This window comes from Nannospalax galili, unplaced genomic scaffold (assembly GCF_000622305.1).
Source record: "Nannospalax galili isolate Female #2095 unplaced genomic scaffold, S.galili_v1.0 scaffold809, whole genome shotgun sequence".
In the NCBI taxonomy this organism is placed as follows: domain Eukaryota; kingdom Metazoa; phylum Chordata; class Mammalia; order Rodentia; family Spalacidae; genus Nannospalax; species Nannospalax galili.
In genome coordinates, this window is record NW_008360015.1 from 287,534 (window position 1) to 308,354 (window position 20,821).

At 45.5% G+C, this 20,821-nt stretch overlaps 1 protein-coding gene across 2 annotated transcripts in view; it reads left to right on the top strand.

Moving 5' to 3' along the window:
* Positions 1-550: 550 nt before the first annotated feature.
* The window catches only part of Daglb (diacylglycerol lipase beta), a 41,031-nt gene continuing 20,760 nt past the window's right edge, over positions 551-20,821 (top strand). Inside the window, exons 1-5 of one of the 2 annotated variants that reach the window (XM_008824002.2) lie at positions 553-751; positions 2,934-3,085; positions 12,878-13,049; positions 14,129-14,387; positions 19,221-19,343. In XM_008824002.2, the coding sequence (XP_008822224.1) occupies positions 657-751; positions 2,934-3,085; positions 12,878-13,049; positions 14,129-14,387; positions 19,221-19,343 (801 nt within the window). In that variant the 5' untranslated portion in view covers positions 553-656. Of the gene's footprint in view, positions 752-2,933; positions 3,086-12,877; positions 13,050-14,128; positions 14,388-19,220; positions 19,344-20,821 lie in introns of both variants that reach the window. The other variant, XM_008824003.2, reaches the window with a different exon arrangement.

The window sequence follows — 20,821 nt, forward strand, 5'->3', positions numbered from 1 at the left end:
ATTGGGGGGGGGGGAAGGCCGCAGGTGGAAGGTGGAAGAGTGCAGTGACTGGGGAGAACATGGAATTACAAGCTTTTAAGGCAAGACTCCCAGGGACAGGTCTCTGAGTGGAGTTACACCCAAAAGCAGCCTTGCAAGCCCTGGGCAAAATCTGGGCCAGGTCTGACGGTTCAACAAGGTCAACCGGAGTGTTGTAGTGAGGAAACCCGGAAGGGATGAAGATGGCTCAGACAATGGTAGGGGGGCCTGGAGGTGCTGAAAAGGGTCAGCCTATTCCTCCAGCTACAGAGATGGAGTTTCAAACCCTGGACTCAAGGAGCGCTCCCTGGAGCCAAGTAAATTCGTCATGAGTAGCGCCGGCTCTGCGGAGATAGCAATGTCTCCAGTCTATCGACTCCTTATCCATAAAACAGAAGTTAAAATACCAAAATACGCGCCCCCAATCATCAGCCAGCAGCATTCGAGTCGGCGTATCTGCGCAGGCGCAGAAAAGATGGTGGCCGCAAGGGAGGCAATGCGTGTGCGCAAGACTCGGGGGACAGAGAGCGCATGCGTAGGCCTTTATTTAGACACACGCCTGCGCTTAGCCATGGGCCACTCTGTTCAAGGAGTGGAAAGGGTTCGCCCCTGCCTGAGGGCGTGGTGAGAGCTTCACCATGCCGGGCATGGTGCTGTTTGGCCGGCGCTGGTCCCTGGCCAGCGACGACTTGGTGTTCCCCGGGGTTTTCGAGCTGTTCCTGCGTGTGGCGTGGTAAGTGAGGCCGCTGTGCATGCGAGGAGGGTGTGCTGTGGCAGGAGAGGGTGAGCGAAGTCGCCCACTTACCTAAGGCTGAGGCGACGCCTGGGTTCACGGTGCGCGAACCCGCGAGTCTAATGCCTGGTCTGCATCTAGAATGTGAGGTACAGCCACTGCCTCCATTTGACAGGTGACAGCCCGGGGGAGCTGGCACAAGTGTCCCGAACCTTAGGCGCCGCGGGGCAAGAGCAACGCCCTGGGTGCAGCGCTGAGCTTTGGCACTGGGAGCGGGAGGGTGTCACCGGCATCAGAAAGCCTTAGCCTCGAGCTTTCTCCTTAGAGTCCGACTCTTTCACTTTGTCCTACTCCCATCGCTTTGGGTAGCGAAGCACCTGCTTATGCAGAACGAAAAACTGGGAAATTGACATTTTTGAGCAATTCATGAGAAGTAGATGAGGCTAAAGCCCATAAGTTGGTTTTGTAATATGTGGAATCAGTGGGAAGCGATGTTGGTGCCTCAGGTCGGTTTCTGGCATGCCTGGCAGCGAATAGAATTGTGATGAAAAAGCGTTCTCTAGGGAGTGGGAAAACAAGTGCTATAGCAGATGCTTCCTAGGAAGTTTCTGCTTCTCAGGGCCAGGCTTTTCTGAGATCATTTGCCATAATTATTTCCCTCATGGAGCCCTGGAAAGGAAGTTTTCCAGGGGCTGACGATGTAGTTCATGTTGGTGGAGTGCTTGCCTGATGTGTGCTCCCCTAGATCACAGGAAGCCCTGGGTTCGAACCTCAGCACTATCTGAAACCTGGTGTGGTGGTGGTAATCCCAGCACTTGGGAGGTGGAGGTAGAAGGATCAGAAGTTTAAGATAAACCTTGGCTACATAACAAGTTTGAAATCAACCTGAGCTACATGAGACCCTGTTTTTTTAAAAAAAGTGTTCTAATTCAGTTCCACCTCTTTATTTTTTTCCCACTAATACCTGAACCTGGGGTCTCATTTGTGCTAGGCAAGTGCTCCACCGTGAGCTAAATCCTCAGCACCCCCAGTGGCACTTCTTAATGGTCTGGGTTTGAATCTTTACTTAATAGGGCATTCTTGGACAGCAGGATGGCTCAGTTGGTAAAGGTGTGCTGCCAAGCCTGATGACCGGAGTTCAATCTCTGGGGCCCACATAGTGGAAGGAGGGAATGGAGTCTTGCAGTAGTTCTCTGACCTCCACAGGTGGCCATGGTGCACCTCTATTTAAAAAAAATAGGATATTCTTGCTAAGTGGTCCTCTGTTCTCTGCTAAAGTATCCCTAGAGTGAATTACCACCCTTATTTTGTGATGGGCTGCCTGCATTGTTCACCACTGAATTGCAAGATGTAGTTAGAAGATCACAGGACTTCTTTTAAATTTATCAGTGTCAACTGTGAAACATATTTTGTAATTTGCTTCCTGCTCACTTGGTTTTATAGTGGGTTATAACATGTGTTTATGGATTGTTGTTAAACCACATATATAAAAATCATCTATTAATAATTCAGCAAGCATAAGTTTGTCGGTTACTACTTACATGTTTCTCGGTCATGATGGGTGCTCTCCAGCAGCACTCATTGTATTTCCTTGCTTGCTTATGGCTTTGTTTGTTTTGACACAGGGTTTCTCATATCCCCAGCTGACCTTGAACTAGCTATATAGTGGAAGATGGTCTTGAACTTCTGATCCTCCTCCCTCTACCTCCCCAGTGCTAAGATTACAGGCTTGCACCACCACAGGTAGTTTAGATATCACTGGGATTGAACCCAGGGATGCATGTATGCTAGGCAAACACTCTACTAACTGAGCTACATCCCCAGCCTGTTTGTTTTTGAGGTAGGGGATCCTTCTCTAGCTTATGTTGGCCTGGAGCTTATCTATAGCCCAGGCTCAGGCTGGCCTCTAATTTATGATCTTCCTGTCTCCTGTGTGCATCAGGCATGTGTACCATGCCAATGTCTTTAAACGGATGATTATAGCAGATACGAAGTAAGAACAGTGAGCCATGTGTGTGCCAACACTCCTGGCTCCTAGTAGACCTTTTGGTGATGAAAATCACATTCTACATTGAACCTTAACCTTCCTTTAGAAATTATTAACTCCTTTATTTCTTTATTTCCTGTTTTAACAGGGCAACTCCTTGGAATCCATTTCTGACCCTTCTTGTTTTTCCTGCAGGTGGGGTGGCAGTCTGACTTTATATCTCATGCATAGAAAGAAGCTGGACTGTCCCGGCGGAGTCTTGCTCAGCACTTATTTGATTGTGCTTCTTATTCTCCTGGCAGTAATCATAGGTGTTGTGTTGGCCATCACATGTATCAGCATGAAAGGTAAAGGGCAGCCTTTTCCGTGTGTCACCTAGTTTTTATTTTAACAGCCTTATTGAGCCACCATTTAATACCATACAACTTCCCCATTAGGAGTATACACGGTTCTTCATTATTGGTACACTTATTTGTGTGTGGGAGGTGTACAGGTGTACCTGTGTGGTACATCAAAAGACAACTTGTGAGAGTCAGTTCTGTTTCCACCATATGGGTCTCGGGGATCGAACTCATGTCCAGGCTTTACCCATGGAACTGATGGTCCCTACACAGTGGTTCTTATTACAGCCATAGTTGTACAACTATCACTAGAGTTGACATCAGAACATTTTGTGTGTGTGTGTGTGTGTGTGTGTGTGTGTGTGTGTGTGTGTATGTGTATCTATGCATCTGTGTGGGTGTCTGTACATGCGTAAGCCATAGGTTGACACCATCAGGTATCTTCCCCAATTATTCTCTCCCTTAGTTTTTGAGGCAGGGTCTCTCACTGAACCTGAAGCTCATCAGTTTGGCCGGGCTCACTAGCCAGTGAGCTCCAGCCCCAACAACCACTTGCAACTTCAGTTCCAGAGGATGTGATGTCCTCTTCTGGCCTCCACAAACACTGCACTCACATGCTTATACCCATATACAGACACATGCAAACATAGATATAAAATAAATTAAAATTTAAAACAAAATGTTTAGTTTAGGGTTGGGAATATAGTAGGTCAGTGGTAGAGGGCCTGCTGAGAATGTGTGAGGCACTATATTCAATTCCCAGTACCACCAAAAAAAAGTTACCTTAGTTGCCACTTAAGTTATACATAATTAGTATTATATTCTTTACTAGAAAGTATTAGCTAGGCATGATAGACGACACCTGTAATCCAAGCACTTGAGAGGCAGAAGCAGGAAGATTTGTTGCAAGTTTGAGGCCAGTACTACATAGAGAAACCCTGTTTCAAAAAACATAAGTAGGCAGGGGATGGTGGTACACACCTTTAATCCCAGCATTTAGGAGGCAGAGATGGGGAGATCTCTTTGAGATCAAGGCCAGCCTGGTCTGTATAGCAAGCACCAGGCTAGCCAGAGCTACACAGTGAGACCCTGTCTCAAATAAACAAACAAGCAAACATATAAATAAATAAGTAAATGTATTATGTAAGTTTTGGGGGAACAGTGAGATGGCCCAAGTATGTGAAGGTACTTGCTGCAAACCCTGATGACCAGAACTGAGTCTCTGTGACCCAGGTAGTAGAAAGAGAGAACTGATTCCCTGAAGTTGTCCTCTAACCTCCACACATGTGCTCTGGTATATGTGTGTGCCACTCCCTCATAAATAAATGTATTTTAAAAGTCTTTTTAAAAGGTATTTTATAGCCGGGCATGGTGGCACATGCCTGTAGTCCCAGCACATGGGAGGCAGAGGCAGGCGGATCTCTGTGAGTTCAAGGCCAGCCTGGTCTACATAGTGAGTTCCAGGCCAGCTGGGGCTACAGGGAGACCCTGTCTCAAAAAAACCAAAAAAAAAAAAAAAAAAAAAGTATTTTATTCCAGGAGATTCCAGGAGTGGTGCTCACCTTTAACCTCAGCACTTGGGTGGCAGAGATGGGCCAGCCAGGGTTACACAGCAAGAGCCTCTCTAAAAAAAAGAAAAGAAAAAAAAAAAAAGAGGAAAAAGAACTGAAGCACTCTTAGTAGAAAAATGAGCAAAGAACATGAACGGTAAAAATTTAAAAATACAATTTTCTGGGCTGGGCGTGGTGGCGCATACCTTTAATCCCAGCACTGGGGAGGCAGAGGCAGGCGGATCTCTGTGAGTTCAAGGCCAGCCTGGTCTACATAGTGAGTTCCAGGACAGCTGGGGCTACAGGGAGACCCTGTCTCAAAAAGACCAAAAAAAAAAAATTTTTTTTTTCTGTGTAAAATTTTCAGCTTCAATCCATACACCAAAAAAATTGACTAATAATATTATTGCTTTATGAGGCTGGGTTGAAAACGTGGCAACTTGGTTTGTTGACAGGGATATAAATTAGCTGGACCTTTTGGGAGACCAGTGTGGAAATATGTGTGTGTATGTATCTGCTTTTTCCTATTTGCATATATGCAAAAAATGCTTGAGGAGATCTTCCTTGTAGTGTGGTTTGTGGAAACAAAAGATTGGAAAAGCCAGACATGATAGCTCACATCTGTCATCCTAGCACACAGGAAACTGAGGCAGGAGGACTTTGATGAGTTCAAGGCCAGCCTGGGCCACTGAATGAGACCCTATCTCAAAAGAAAGAAAACCAGGGACAGGGGAGATGCCTCAGTGGCTAACACACTTGATATACAAGCATAAGGAACAGAGTTTGGATCCCCAGAAACTTTGGTTGGTGCTGGGAGGGTTTGGCAGCCACCTGTAATTCCAGTCCCAGAAGGCCGAGATAGGGGATCCCCAGAGCAGGCTGAATGCTGCATTTGATTGAGAGACCATGCTTCAGTGAATAAGGTGGAACATAATTAAGGATGATTCCAGACGTCCTTGGGCCTCCACATGCACACACATATGCAAAAGCACACAGGCAAGCTGGAGAGATTGCTCACTGGTGAAGAGCACTTGCTACACTTCCAGAGGACCTGAGTTCAGATCCCAGCACCCTCATCAGGCAGCAAACAACCTCTTGGAACTCCAGCTGCAGGAGATCCAGTGGTCTCTTCTGACCTCTGCAGGCATTGCATAACACATGGCAGATACACACAGATACACATAGAAAAAGTGAGTAAATCTTTTAATAGGTTAAAAGAAGACACACATGCACACCACACACATGCACATGCACACATACACTGAAAAAAGGAAGAAAAAAAGAAAAGCAAAAGACTGGAAGGACTTCAATCTCTGTCCATAAGTCCCCATTAGAGAAACTACTTCCTATCACTCTACTGTGCATGTGCATGTGGAGGGCAGACGTTAACACTGGGTGTTTGCATCTCAAGAGCTCACCTTTTATTATTTATTTTTATTTGTATGACTTTTGCCTGCATATATATATATGTGTGTGTGTGTGTGTGTGTGTGTGTGTGTGTGTGTGTGTGTACCACATGTGTGCAATGCCTGTGGAGGCCAGAAGAGGGCATTGAATCTTCTGAAACTGGAGTTGTAGACAGTTGTTAGCTGCCATGTGGGTGCTAGGAGCCAAACTGGGTCCTCTGCAAGAGCAGCCAGTGCTTTTAACTGCTGCACCATCCCTCCAGCTGCACAAGAGCTCACCTAGAGTGCTGTAGTGGCTAAGGTGGTGTCACTTTGATGCTGTGACATAGACCATTTCTTTGTTGCTCTTGCACAAATGGCCATGCTCCACTGGGTAAAAGATCTTGGGTTATTCCTGGAAGTGTGTATTGAGGATATCCCAGAACAGCTGTGTCCCTGTAGGTTAGGGTCATCAAATTAAGATGCCTGCTACAGAAACTTGGTTTGTACCAGCTTGTTGATCCTGAGAGGAAAGTAAATATTGAAATAAAATGTTTTTCTAAGACCTGCACAAGATGGGCCCATCAACATTCCATCTTACATCAGGGAGGGGCTCATGGCACCCCCACCTCTTCCTGAGGGGCTGTTGGCGGTTAATGGCTGCTGGGGGTGGGGTCATTTTTCTTCAGTGATATAGCCACTGGCAAATTGCCATGTTTCCAGTGAATAATGCCCCACCCAAATTAACCTCAGTGGATCAGGAAAGCAGAACAAAACAGGACATGAAAGTAGGAGGGGACTTCTCAGGAAGAAGAAAGGGGCCAGAGGGGGAGGGAGGAGGGCTAGAGGGGGAGGGAGGAGGGCCAGAGGGAATGGGAGGAGGGCCAGAGGGGGAGGGAAGAGGGCCAGAGGCAGAGGGAGTGATGGGGTGAAAATGGCTGAGATATCTCACATACATGTGTGAAACTGTTAAAGAATAAAAGCACAGGACTGGAGAGATGGCTCAGCAGTAAGAACACTGGCAGAAGACCCCGGTTTGAACCCCAGCACCCACATGGCAGCTAACAACTGTCCATAACTCCAGTTTGAGGGGATCTGACAGGCTCTTCTGTCCTCCATGGGTATTGCACGACATGGGTGCACTTACCTACATAGCAGGTAATACACACATACACATAAAAATAATCATAAAATATTTTTTTAAAAAAAGAATAAAAGCATGGTTTTTAAAAAATTATTTCTGACCGGGTGTGGTGGCGCATGCCTATAGTCCCAACGCTTGGGAGGCAGAGGCAGGTGGATCTCAGTGAGTTCAAAGCCAGCCTGGTCTACATAGTGAGTTCCAGGACAGCTCTGGCTACAGGGAGACCCTGTCTCAAAAAGACCAAAACAAATTATATATTTATGATGATGATGATGTTGATGTTTTTGAGGCAGGGTCTCACCATGGAGCCCTGCCTGACCTGAAACTCATTATGTAGACCAGGCTGGCCTCGAACTCACAGAGATCCACCTGCCTTTACCTCCCAAGTGCTGGGATTAAAGGCATATGCCACCACACCTGACTGTCATTTATTTTCTGGTACCTTAATTAATGCCCATTTCTTTGCTTCCTGGTTGATGTACATGTCTCTTAAATGCTATATTGGAAGCCTTGTGCTCTCAGAGTCCTGAGCATAGATGCTGCTGACACTGTTGATGTCCTTATTTAAAAACCTACCAGTGTGTGTACAAATCCTGTTTCCTGTTTTTCTAGTGGGCTCAGCTCCTGCACAGTAACAGGCTTCCTGTGCTCCTCAGAGAGAAAAGTAAGAGAGAGAGAGTACTGTTAAAATCAACTACCCATTGGCTGCCAAGATGGCTCAGCAGGTTAAGGGCCTTTGCTGCCAAGCCAGACTACCTGAGTTCGATCCCTGGAGCCCACATAGTGGAAGGAGAGAACTGACTCCCACAAGTTGTATTCTGACCTCCACCTGGTATCATGGCACATACTTACATAGAGACACAATAAATATAAATAATTAAAAATATGGGGCTGGAGAGATGGCTCAGCAGTTAAGAATGCTCACTATTCCAGAGGACCTGGGTTCAGTTCCCAGCACATGGAGGCTAACAACCATCCATAGCTCCAGTTCCAGGGGTTTGATCCCTTCTTTTGACCTCCTTGAGCATTGCATGACACAAGTACGCTTGCATACATGCAGGCAATACACTCATACACACAAAATAAAAATAATAAATAAAATAAATAAATCACCTTATGAAATTTGCCTTTATATGAAGCCAGATAATCTTTTTGGTCTTTTTGAGACAGGGTCTCCCCATAGCCCCAGCTGTCCTGGAACTCACTATGTAGACCAGGCTGTCCTTGAACTCACAGAGATCCACCTACCTCTGCCTCCCGAGTGCTGGGATTAAAGGTGTGCGCCACCACACCCAGCCTTTTTTTTTTTTTTTGGTTTGTTTTTTGGTTTTAAATATTTATTTTTATTTTATGTGTATGAATATATTGCCTGCATGTATGTAAGTGCACCCATGTCATGCAATGCCTGCAGAGGTCAGAAGAGGGCACCTGATCCCCTGGAACTGGAGTTACAGAGAGTTGTTAGCTGCCGTGTGGGTGCTGGGAATCAAACCCAGGTCCTCTGTAAGAGCCGTCAGTGCTCTTAACCATTGAGCCATCTCTCTAGCCCCCTAATTTTTTTTTTTTTGAGATAGTCTCACTGGTCTGGAACTCACTAGGTAGCCCAAGCTGACCTCAAACTCACTGCATTCTTCTTGCTTTAACTTCCCCAGTACTGAGATTACAGATAGGAGCCACTAAGCCCAGCTAATGTTTGGAATTTAAAGGCAAGCCAGTGAGACGGCTCAGTGGGTAAAGGCACTTGCCACTAAGCCTGATGACCTTGTGTTTGATTCCCTTAGAACTCACATGGTAGAAGGAGAAAGTCGCCTCCCAAAAGTTCTCTGACTTCCACACAGGTGCCATGGTTTGTGCAAAATACAATAAAATTAAAATTAAATTAAAAAATGTAATTAGAATTTGAAGCCGTGTGTGTGTGTGCGTGCGTGTGTGTGTTTCCAGACACGTAGGTGGGCTAGCCTTGAATTCATACATAGTATAGGGTGACCTTGCACTCCTGATCCCCTGCTTCTACCTCCAAGTGTTAGGCTTTCAGGCATATACCAACATATCTAGTTTAAAGACTGTTTCTTTTCAGCACTATTTTAACTTATGGTTCCTGAAATTCACTGTATGGCCCAGGCTGGCCTCAAACTTGAGGCAGTCCTCCTGTCTCAGCCTACTATTTTACTAGGATTATAGACATGAGCTATCACATCTGGCTCTAGATCTTAGACTATTTTGTGTGTGGGGGGGACAAGGTCTCCCTATAGCCCCAGCTGGCCTCACTATGTAGACCAGGCCTGCCTCTATTTCACAGAGATCTATGTGCCTCTGCCTCTCGAGCCTGGGACTAAAGATCATCAGGTGTGGTGATCTTAGACTAAAAAAAAAATATTTTATTTATTTTTATTTTATGTGTATGAGTGTTTTGCCTGCATGTAAGTACACTCATGACGTGCAGGGTCCATGGAGCCCAGAAGAGGAAGTCAGATCCCTGGAACTGGAGTTAAGACAGTTGTTAGCTGCCATGTGGGTCCTGGGAACTGAATCCAGGTCCTCTGCAAGAGCAGCTCTTAATCACTGAGTCATCTCTCCAGCTCCAATCTTAGACTTAAATTATTTATAGTTGAGCATGGCAGCACACACCTTTAGTCTCAACACTTGGGAGGCAGAGATAGGCAGATCTTTGTGAGTTCAAGGCCAGCCTGGTCTACATAACAATTTCCAGGTCAGCTGGGGCTACAGGGAGACTGTGTCTCAAAAAGGCAAAGAAAAGAGAGGGAGGGAGGGAGGGAGGGAGGGGGAGAGAGAGAGAGAGAGAGAGGGAGAGAGAGAGAGAGAGAGAGAGAAGAGAGAGAAGAGAGAGAAAGAAACTGTTAAGAGGCTTAGGAGGTAGCTCAGTGGGTAAGAGTACTTGCTGTGAAAGCAAGAGGATCTGAGTTCATATCCTTAGCACACATGTAAAAACCAGATGTGGCAATGTGTGCCTAAAATCCTGGTACTGGAGGAGTGGAGACTAGAGGATTCCTGGAGCTCATTATCCAACCAGCCTAGCTGAATTAATGAGCTCCAGGTTCAGTGAGGAGACTCTGTCTCAGAAAATAAGGTAGAGGAGCTAGAGAGATGGCTTAGCAGTTAAGGCACATTTTGCTCTTGCAGAGGTCCTGAATTTGGTTCCCAGCACCCACATCTGGCAGCTCACAACCACATATAACTTCAGCCCCAGGAGATGTAGCATCTCTGGGCTCTTCATGCACATACCCCCATGCAGACATAGACACTATACATAATTAAAAATAAAATAAATCCTAAAAAGTAATAAGGTGTAAGCCAGGCATGGCATCGCACGCCTTTAATCCCTGCACTCTAGAGATAAAGGCAGGAGGATCTCTGTGAGTTCAAGGCCAGCCTGGTCTATAGAGTGAGTTCTAGGCCAGCTGGAGCTACAGGGAGAACTTGTCTCAAAAAAAAGAAAAGAAAAAGAAAGTAATAAGGTGGAGATAAATAGAGGAAGACACCTGGCATCCTTCTTTGCCTCTGCATGCGCCCTTCTCTCTCATCTAATAAGTGCTGTAAGCTTTAGTTTCCTCTTTTGTAAATTGAGATAGTGACTCACAGTTTGTGAGGCTTAAAGAATGATACATATTGGGGCTGGAGAGATGGCTCAGCTGTTAAGAGCAGTGGCTGCTCTTGCAGAGGACCTGTGTTCAGTTCCCAGCACTCACATGGCAGGTAACAACTATCAGTAACTCCAGTTCCAGGGAATCCGACACCCTCTTCTGACCTCTCTGGCCATTACAGGACATGGGTATACCTACCTACATGAAGCAATGCACTCATATACATACAATTTAAAAAATATGAAAAAAGGAATGATGGGTATTAAACTGTTTGGAATGGTGCTAAGGACAACATAGGGGTCCAATAGATGGGGAGCTTATTTCCTGACTATTAGGCTTTGGATGACTGTATTTCCCTATTTTCCTGGGGCAGTGCTCTTACCTGACTTTTGCTCCAGTGTAATTATCAACAGTGCTCCCTTTGGTTCTCAGAAGTATTAAAATGTGAGCAGTGCTTATATAGTCCCTACTAGGTAGAACCCCAAAATGGGTTCATTTGTTTTTTGGGGTTTTTTTTTTTTTTTTTTTTTTTTTTTTTTTAAAAGTCTGTAGCCCCAGCTGGCCTGGAACTCTCTGTGTAGACCAGGTTGCCCTTGCACTTACAGAGATCTGCCTGCCTCTGCCTTCCAAGTACTAGAACTAAAGGTGTGCAGTGCACCACCATGCCCAACTGAGAAATGGGTTTTGTTTTTTGGTTTTTGTTTTTCAGAAATGGTTTTAATCCTGAGTGAGTCTAAGAAATGAATCTGACTTCTGTCCCACTTCCCATCCTTCCTTAGTCATTTACTCTCAACCCCGGTACTTATCACCAGGGTTAAGTAGGCATTCAAGATTTACTTTTTACTTATTTATTATTTATTTATTTATTTATTTATTTATTTATTTATTTAGATTTGAACCTGGGTCTTCTGCAAGAACAGTCAGAGCTCTTAACCACTGAGCCATCTCTCCAGCCCCTTTTGGGTTTTTTTGTTGTTGTTGTCGTTTATTTATATTTTTGGTGTTTTTGAGACAGGGCCCTTGTAGCCACAGCTGGCCTGGATTCACTATGGAGACTAGGCTGGCCTCAAACTCGCAGAGATCCACCTGCCTTACTTTATTTTTAAATATGTGTATGTGTATGTGTGTGTGTATCTGTGTGAGGGTATGTGTATGAAGGTGCAGGTGCCCTAGGAAGCCAAAGGCATTGGATGCCCTGGAGTTGTAATTATAGATGGTTGTGAGCTGCCCAGTGGGTGCTGGGAACTGAATGTGGGTCTTCTGCAGGAGCAACAGCTGCTCTTAACCACTGAGCCATCCCTCTAACCCCTGTAGCTGTATTCTGTGTGTGTGTGTGCGTGTGTGTGCGTGTGTGTTCATGTGGGTGGTGTCTGTTCGTGTGGGTGGTGTGTGTTCATGTGTGTATATGCTCATGTGGATGTGTGTACAGGTGCACATGTGTACATGGCATGTGGACTCCAGAGACCAACATAAGGTGTCTGCTTTGATCACTCTCCACCTTATTTTTTATTATCTATTTATTTTTATTTTATGAATATGAGTGTTTGCTAGCATGTATGTTACTGCATCACGTGTGCAATGCCCATGGAGGTCAGAATCCCCTAGAACTAGAGTTATGGCCTGTTGTTAGCTTCCATACAGGTGCTGGGAACTGAACCTGGGTCCTTTGCAAGAGCAGCTAGTGCTCTTAACCACTGAGCCACCTTTCCAGCACCTCTACCTTATCTTTTGAAACAGGATCTCCTGTTGCCCCAGCTGTCCTGGAACTCACTATGTAGACCAGGCTGGCCTCAATCTCAGAGATCTACCTGTCTCTGCTGGGATTAAAGCCGAGCACCACCACATCTGGCCTGCCTTTATCTTTAGAGACAGGGTCTCTTACTAACCCTAGAGCTTTTCAATTAGGCCAGGCTGGTTGACTGTCCAGGAATCTCCACCCCCACCAGCTGTGGGGTTATACACCCAGCTGGGGATCTGAACTCAGGTTCTCCTGCATTTGTGACGGCACTTTATTGACTGAGTCATCTTTCCAGCTCCCTCGTATCTGTAATATATGGACAGGTAGCTCTTCATCTTCAAGGAGATCCCTGGACAGTCACTTCTTTTCTGTGTTTCAGGCACCATTTGTAACCCTGGACCTCGGAAGTCTATGTCCCAGCTGCTTTATGTCCGCCTGGCCCTCTTCCTGCCAGAGATGATCTGGGCTTCTCTGGGGGCCGCCTGGGTGGCAAGAGGCATCCAGTGTGACAGGACAGTTGTGATTGGCATCATCACCACCGTCATTGTCAGGTGAGGTCTTCTTCCTTATCACACAGGCATTTCTGAGCAGCATGACACTCCAATGTCATGTGGCCTTTCTAACAGAGTTGAATCTCTCTGTCATTAATGGAAACTTAAGAGACATTTTTGAACAACAATTCATCTTCCACTTTGCATTTGTGAGTGTTCTCTTTCTTCCTGGTCCTCACTCTTCTGCAAGTTCCCTCTCTTAAAAAGGAAGAGGGGCTAAAGAGATAACTCAGAGGTTAAGTGTGCTTGCAGAGCAAATATGAGGACTGGAGTTCAGATCCTAGCACACATAATGAGCTGGGCCTTCCATGCATGCCTTTAACCCCAGTTCCAAGGGAGCAAAGACAAGAAGATCACTGAGGCTTAGTGGCTTCCAGCCTAGCTGAGAAAATGCCAGTCCCAGGTTCAGAGAGAGAGACCCTGCCTTAAAGGAATAGATAGTGAGTGATACAGGACACCCGACACCCTTGTGTCACGTACACATATACTCACAGACAGACACAGAAACAAACGCACACACCCATATGAATGTGTAAACACACAGACACACACAAATAATTAAATTTATGAGTAAAACACCTGTCAGACTGTCCCATAGCATATAAAATCTTTTTGTTTTATCATAAAGAACCCCATGGCACTAAAGAATAAGCAGCCAGGTCGTGGTCACAGGGCCATGGGGAATTAGTTCCGGTAGCTTCTATGTCCAGGCTGCAACTGGACTAGCTACGGGTTTGTAAGGAATATTCTTTTTAAATATTTATTTACATGTATGTATGTGTCCATGTCATGGCACATGTGTGAAGGTCAAAGGACAACTTTCAAGAACCAGTTCCCTCTTTCCACCATTTGGGTCCCAGGGATTGAACCTAGGTTGTCAGGCTTGGCAGCAAGTGCTTTATCCATCTCACTGGCCCTCATAAGGAAATTTCTAGAGGAAATGAGTTGCTTGTCTTAGTCAGGTTCTGAGAGATTTACATCTCCCTTGATAGTACAAGAGACCTAGAAACAGGGGTTCTGTGTGTGTGTCTGGAGTGGGACTCATAGTGACCAAGCCCTTCCCACTCTGTCTTTTGCAGTTGGATCGTCATTGGGGCCACCGTGTTCTCCATCATCTTTGTCTTTGACCCGCTGGGGGGGAAAATGACTCCATACCCCTCTGCCTGTCCCGATCACCTGGATAGCAATGATTCAAACCAGTTAATTAATGGCCTGAAGACCGCAGCCAAGAGTGTGTGGGAAACCAGAATCAAGTTCTTTTGCTGTTGCGTGGGAAACGACGATAACACTCGAGTTGCTTTTTCGAGTATGGCAGAGCTTTTCTCAACATACTTTTCTGTAAGCTGAGGGGATCTGGTGTGGTCTCTTTGTCTTGTTTCCATAAATGCTTCTGTGGTACAATGACCACTCTGCACAAAACTCTGTGAGCCACAGAAAGTGGCTCTCAAGGACCTGGACCTTTTAGGCATAGGGTTGGGGAAGACACTGCCTGAATGAGCTTGACAGGCAGCAGTTAACTGCAAAGACTGAGGCTTTTCAGCCTCTTTTTTGTTTGCTTGCTTGTTCTGTTTTGTTTTTTGAAACAGGGTCTCATGTAGCCTAGGCTGACCTCAAGCTTGCTATATAGCCAAGGATGACCTTGAACTTCTGATCCTTCTGCCTCTAACTCCTGAGTGCTGGGATTACAACACCATGCCCAGTTTATTCAGTGCTGGGGATGGAACCCAACACTTGGTGCATCTAAGCAAGCACCCTACTAACCACCCTGCATCCTTGGCCCCTCTTCTGCTGGCTAGGTGCATCTTCTCATTGACTCTTGTCCATTACACTGTCAAGTCTCTGAATTGTTTGTTTGAGTTTTGTTTTTGTTTGTTTCAATTTGTTTTTTTTTTCAGAGTGTTACTACATTGCCCTGGCTGACTTGGAACCTGACCAGGCTGGCCTCCAATTTACAGGGATCTGAATACCTCTGCCTCCTGAGATTAAAGACATGCTCTACCATGCCCAGTCCCTGTGAACTGTTTTTTAAGGAACTGAAATAACCAGTACACTGGGGAAATAATTTGCCAGTTGTCTTTTCATATATCCTCTGTCCATCTCAGTCAGGAGATAGCCATGTGTGCACAGGGCTATGTCCAGGGTAATGTCAGAAAGGGATTTCTTAGGCCAGTAAGATGGCTCAGTGGGTAAAGGCATTTACTGCCAAACCAAACATCCTGAATTTGATCCCCGGGACCTACATGGTGGAAGGAGAGAACTCCTGCAAGTTGTTCTGTGACCTACACACACACACACACACACACACACACACACACACACACACCACATACACACACACACACTCACACACACACATACACCCACACATACACACACACACAATGTAAAAAATGATTTTTTGCCTTTTTTTTTTTTTGAGAAAGGGTCAGCTCAGCTGTCCTAGAACTCACTATGTAGACCAGGCTGGCCTTGAACTCACAGAGATCTGCTTGCCTCTGCCTTCCAAGTGCTGGGATTAAAAATGTACACCACCACACCCAGCAAAAAATAATTTTTAATAAGTGATTTCTTGCCACTTTAAATGAAGACAAGTGATAGATTATCCAGCTTCTAAAAGAAAGCTTGAATTACTACAATGTAAAGGATGTTGTTCTAGAATGATTGCTTCAGTGACTTGGAAGTGTTCATTTTCTTTCACCTTCAGTGTATGTGTCTGTTCATGTGATGTTTATGATAAATGATGGTTATTTTCGTACTGAAACCAAGTAAAGGAGAAGAGTCCTCACACATCCTACACACCTTCCTGTCTCTTTCTCACTTCTCTGCAGTGTCTGGTCTCATGTTGTGGCAGCAGGCCACACAGCAGTGGACTCCACATGGGGATTAGACAAGTGGGTCCCCTTAAGTATTTTATTTTTTTAAGATTTATTTTTTAAAATTAGGTGTACTTGTGTGTATCTGTGTGTGGAAATATGCATGTGAGTGCAAGTTCCTGTGGAGGCCAGAAGAAGGCATTGGATCTCCCTGGAGCTGGACTTACAAGTAGTGGTGAGCCACCAGATGTGGGAGCTGGGATCCAAACTCAGGTCCTTTGCAAGAGCATTATATGCCTTAATCCCTGAGCTATCTCTCCAGCACCCCCCTCACACACACCTTAAATCTTACAGAAGTGCCTCAACCTAGTCTCAAGAAACCCAGAAGAAGAGACGGTGACTATTTGCTAATTTTTTTTCCAGAGACAGACTCTCATATAGCCCAGACTAACCTTGAACTCACTATGTAACCAAGAATGACCTTGAACTCCTAATCCTTCTGTCTCCACCTCCTGAACACTGGGATTACAGGTGTGTGTCCCCATGCCCAGTGTTATGCAGTATTGGGAATGGAACCCAGGTCTCCATGCATTACAGTTTCTCTTGGTTCATCACAGGCAGATTTAATGGTTCAGAGGCCCAGTGAACTGAACAGGGGCCTTTCCTGTGGGCTCGAGGTACTTGCTGGTGGTGGAGGATTTCTTTTAGTTTCTTTTTATTTTATTTTTTTTTATTTTTGGTCTTTTTGAGATAGGGTCTCCCTGTAGCCCCAGCTCTCCTGGAACTTACTGTGTAGACCAGGCTGGCCTTGAACTCTTAGAGATCTGCCTGCCCCTGCCTCCCTAGTGCTGGGATTAAAGGTGTGTGCTACCATGCCTGGCCTTAGTTTCTTTTTAAATTAAAAAGATTTTTTTTTTAATGTGTGTGAGTATATTGCCTGTATGTATGTAAGTGCACCCATGTCGTGCAATCCCCTCGGAGGTCAGAAGAGGGCATTGGATTCCCCTGGAACTAGAGTTACGGATAGTTGTTAGCCACCCTGTGCATGCTGGGAATTGAACTTGGGTCCACTGCAAGAGAAGACAGTGCTCTTAACTGCTTAGCCATCTCTCCAGCCTCATCTTTCTAAATTTTTAAAAAATTCTTTTTTTAAAGACTTACTTTTTAATTTTATGTGTATGATATGTGTGCAGTGCCCACAGAGACTAGAAGAGGGCATCAGATCCCTTGGAGCTGGAGTTATACATAGTTGTTAGCTGCCATATGGGTGCTGGGAATCAAACCTAGGTTTTCTGCAAAAGCAGCTGGTGTTCTTAACCACTACCATCTCTCCAGCCCCTAAATTTTTTTATTACATTTATTTATTTATTTATCTAGTATGTGTGTTTGTGGGCACATGCATGACACCCAGTGTGGAAGCTTGGAACCCAATGTGTGGAGGAGTCAGTTCTCTCCCTCCACCATGTGGGTTCTAGGAATCTAATTCAGGTTGGCAGGCTTGGCAGCAAGTACCTCTACCTTTCTGAGCCCTCTCCAGCCCTGTTTTATTTTTGTTTTGAGACATGGTCTCACTATATAGTCCAGACTGGCCTTGAACTTGCAGTCTTTCTGCCTCAGCATCCTGGGTGCTGTGATTCTGGGCATGTGGCACCAGACCCGGCTGGTAGAGGATTTCTGACTTCTTCAAGGTCAGTGTTGGAACTTCACCAGCACTTTGCTAGTTTCCAGAGTCTTACAGGGCACTTGGTGATCATATCTTCAGCCTCCGAAGTCCACTGAGTGTGCCTTCACCAGCTTAAGAAATGAGAATACAGAGGCTGGGGAGACTACTCAGTGAAATGCTTGCCACAGAAGTGTGAGGACCCAAGTTTGATCATAGAACCCACATAAGAAGCAGAGGTGATGGTGTGCACTTGTAATCCCAGTACAGGGGGTGGGGGAGGCAGGTGGCTCCCTGGGGCTGCTAACCAGCCACCCTCACCTCATCAGTGAGCCTCAGGTCTCAGGAGTGCCGGTTTCAAAACAGAAGGTGTAGAACTCCTGGAAAGGACCCGTCTGGCCTCTATATGCATGTGCACACACATATATACACACCTACAAAAGAAACAAGAATATAAACTTGGGTATTACTAAAACTATGGTAGACTTTGCCATTTATTCCCCTCCTTTACAAGACTTGAACTACATTAGAAATCGCTAAGTCAGCAGGAAAAAGCACTTGCCATACAAGCCAGATGATCTGAATTTGATCCCTGGAACCTACATTTTAAAAAAGCCAAATACAGTGGTGTGTATCTATAATAGCACTCCTGTAGCAGGATGGGAAGCAGAGAAGAATCTTCTGGAAGCTAGCCTAGAGTGTGCAGCACAACAGTAGAAATGAGAGATTCTGCTTCAGAACAAGGAAGGAGAGAACTGACTCCTGAAAGTTGTCCTGTGACCTCCACACATGTACTATAGCATACACACACACACACAATAATTTTTTCATTTATTATTATTTTTATTAAAATGGAAAATTTTTTAGAATTTTTAAAGTCACTTGAAATGAAATTTTGGTATAGAAATCAATCTAGTCTGAGAACAAGATATGAAAAAGAAAAACTCATATCTAGAAGGAGCCGCCCCCCGGCCAGGAGAATACTGTTTAAAACATTTCTTTAAAGTGGTGGAGAGTTGGCTCAGCAGTTAAGAGCACGTGCTAGTCTTCCAGAGGACCAAAGTTTGGTTCCCAGCACCCACATAGAGTGAGCTCACAACTGCCTGTAACTCCAGCTCCAGGGTATCCAATGCCCTCTTCTGACCTCTGCATCCACACGTAAGTAGAATAAACTTACACAGATATACGAATAAAAATCTTTAAAAATACTTAAGTGGGGCTGGAGAGATGGCTCAGTGGTTAAGAACACTGGTTATTCTTGCAGAAGACCCAGGTTCGAATCCCAGAACCCATGGGGCAGCTAACAGCTGTCGGTAACTCCAGTCCTGGGGCTCCAACAGCCTCTTCTGGCCTCCTCGGGCATTGCACAACACGGGTGCACTTATCTACATGCAGGCATACACGCATACAAATAAAATAAAAATTTTTTTTTAAAGTTTAAAAATACTTAAGCTAGGTATGGTGGCACACACCTGCACTTGGAAGGTAGAGACAGGAGGATCTGGAATTCCACATCATCCTCAGCTACATGGCAAGCTCAGGGACTTGTTCAAAAGAACAAACATAACATACCTTTTCTATTTCAGTGTATCTGTGTGCCTGCATGTTTGTCTGTGAACTACAGGAAACTGAATGTAAAGCAGTTCCAGGGTAGTATCTGACGGGCTTTACAACGGGCCATTGTCCTTTCCCACCCAGGACACAGACCTGGTGCCCAGTGACATTGCAGCTGGCCTCGCCCTTCTCCATCAGCAACAGGACAGTATCAGCAACATCCAGGAGCCTCCGGAGGTTGTCGTCCACTCTCCAGGGCAACCTCAGGTAATCCTGAATGTGCACTGCACACTTCTGGCCTTCACACCTCTGTGTAGCTCTTCAGTCATACAGCTAAAGCTGGGTGTGGAAATCCCAACACTCAGGAGGCTGGAGTGGGGGGGGGGGGTCTTGACTTGGCGGCTAGCCTGGGGTATATAGTGAGTTCTAAGCCAGCCTTGGCTACAGAGCTGTCTAAGAAAAGGAGCGGGAGGGAAGAGAGAAGAAGAGAAAGAAAGACAGAGAAGAAAGAAAAATAGAAGTATCCAAGAGCAATTCCATCGCCTTTGTATTAAAATCCTTCTTAACTGAACTTTATCTCCTAGATTCTAGGCACTGGAAGCCCATTTCTGGATTATTTTCAAGCTTGAATCGTGGGAAATTCACTGTTGGGTTCTTTGTTCCAGAAAAATTCCCTCTGAGGACCCAAGCACTACCCCCCACCCAATCCCACCCCTACCCCCCTCACCTGCCCCCAAGGCATGTTTTCTTCTCTGGGTCTGGGAACCAGAAGGAGTTCAGGCTTTGCTGATGATCATTTTCCTGCAATAGGTTTAATGCTTTCCAAAGAGAAAGTCATGCCAGGCTTAGTGGTACATACCTGCAGTCCCAGCACTGGGGAGGCAGAGGCAGGAGGATTATCAATTCCAGGCTAGCCTGGGCTACATAGTGGAAGAGGAAAAAATTCCTCCTCCTCGCCCTCATTTGCACTGCTGGGGATGAAGCCCAGAGTCTTGTGCATGCTGGGCAGGCATACTACCACTGAACCATGTCCCCAGCCTCTCAGAAAGAAAGAATGAATGAATAAGAGACCTTCTCTCAAAAACAAAAAAATCAAAAACAAAACAAAAAGAACAGACAACACAGAGAGAACCACCCATAGATTGCCTTTGCAGCCAGACAATGACAGTACCTGCCTGCAAGGGTGAAAAGCAAAGGCCTCAGGCAGAAAGCTCTGACTTGTCTGAACTGAGCTGCAAGACTCACCAGGGACTCCTGGCATCCCTCCTCCCTGCATTTCTGGCAGAGTCCATTCCCAGCTGTTTAAGAACCAGTTTTTCAGAGGCAGGTGGACCTCTGAATTCAAGGCCAGCCAGGGTAAATAGTAAGACCCTGTTTCAAAAAAAAAAAAAAAAAAAAAAAAAAAAAAACAATTTTTCCCCTACAAGAGTTCAGGGCCCAGGGGGCGGGGAGTGAGGGCTGGAGAGATGATTAGTGGTTAAAACACTTGCCACAGAAGTATGAGGATCAGAGTTCAGATGCCCAGAACCCATGTAAATGCTGGGTGCGGTGCATGTAGTCTGGGGCAAACTGGCCAAATCAGTGAGCTCTGGGTTGGATTTAAAGACCCTGCCTCAATGAAAAGGTAGAAGAGCGACTAAGGATGATATCAAATTTGGGCTTACACACATAATGCCCACATGCTTGTGAACATGTTCACATACATGCACTACAAACATACATGAGGGAACAAAAAGTCTTCTGAG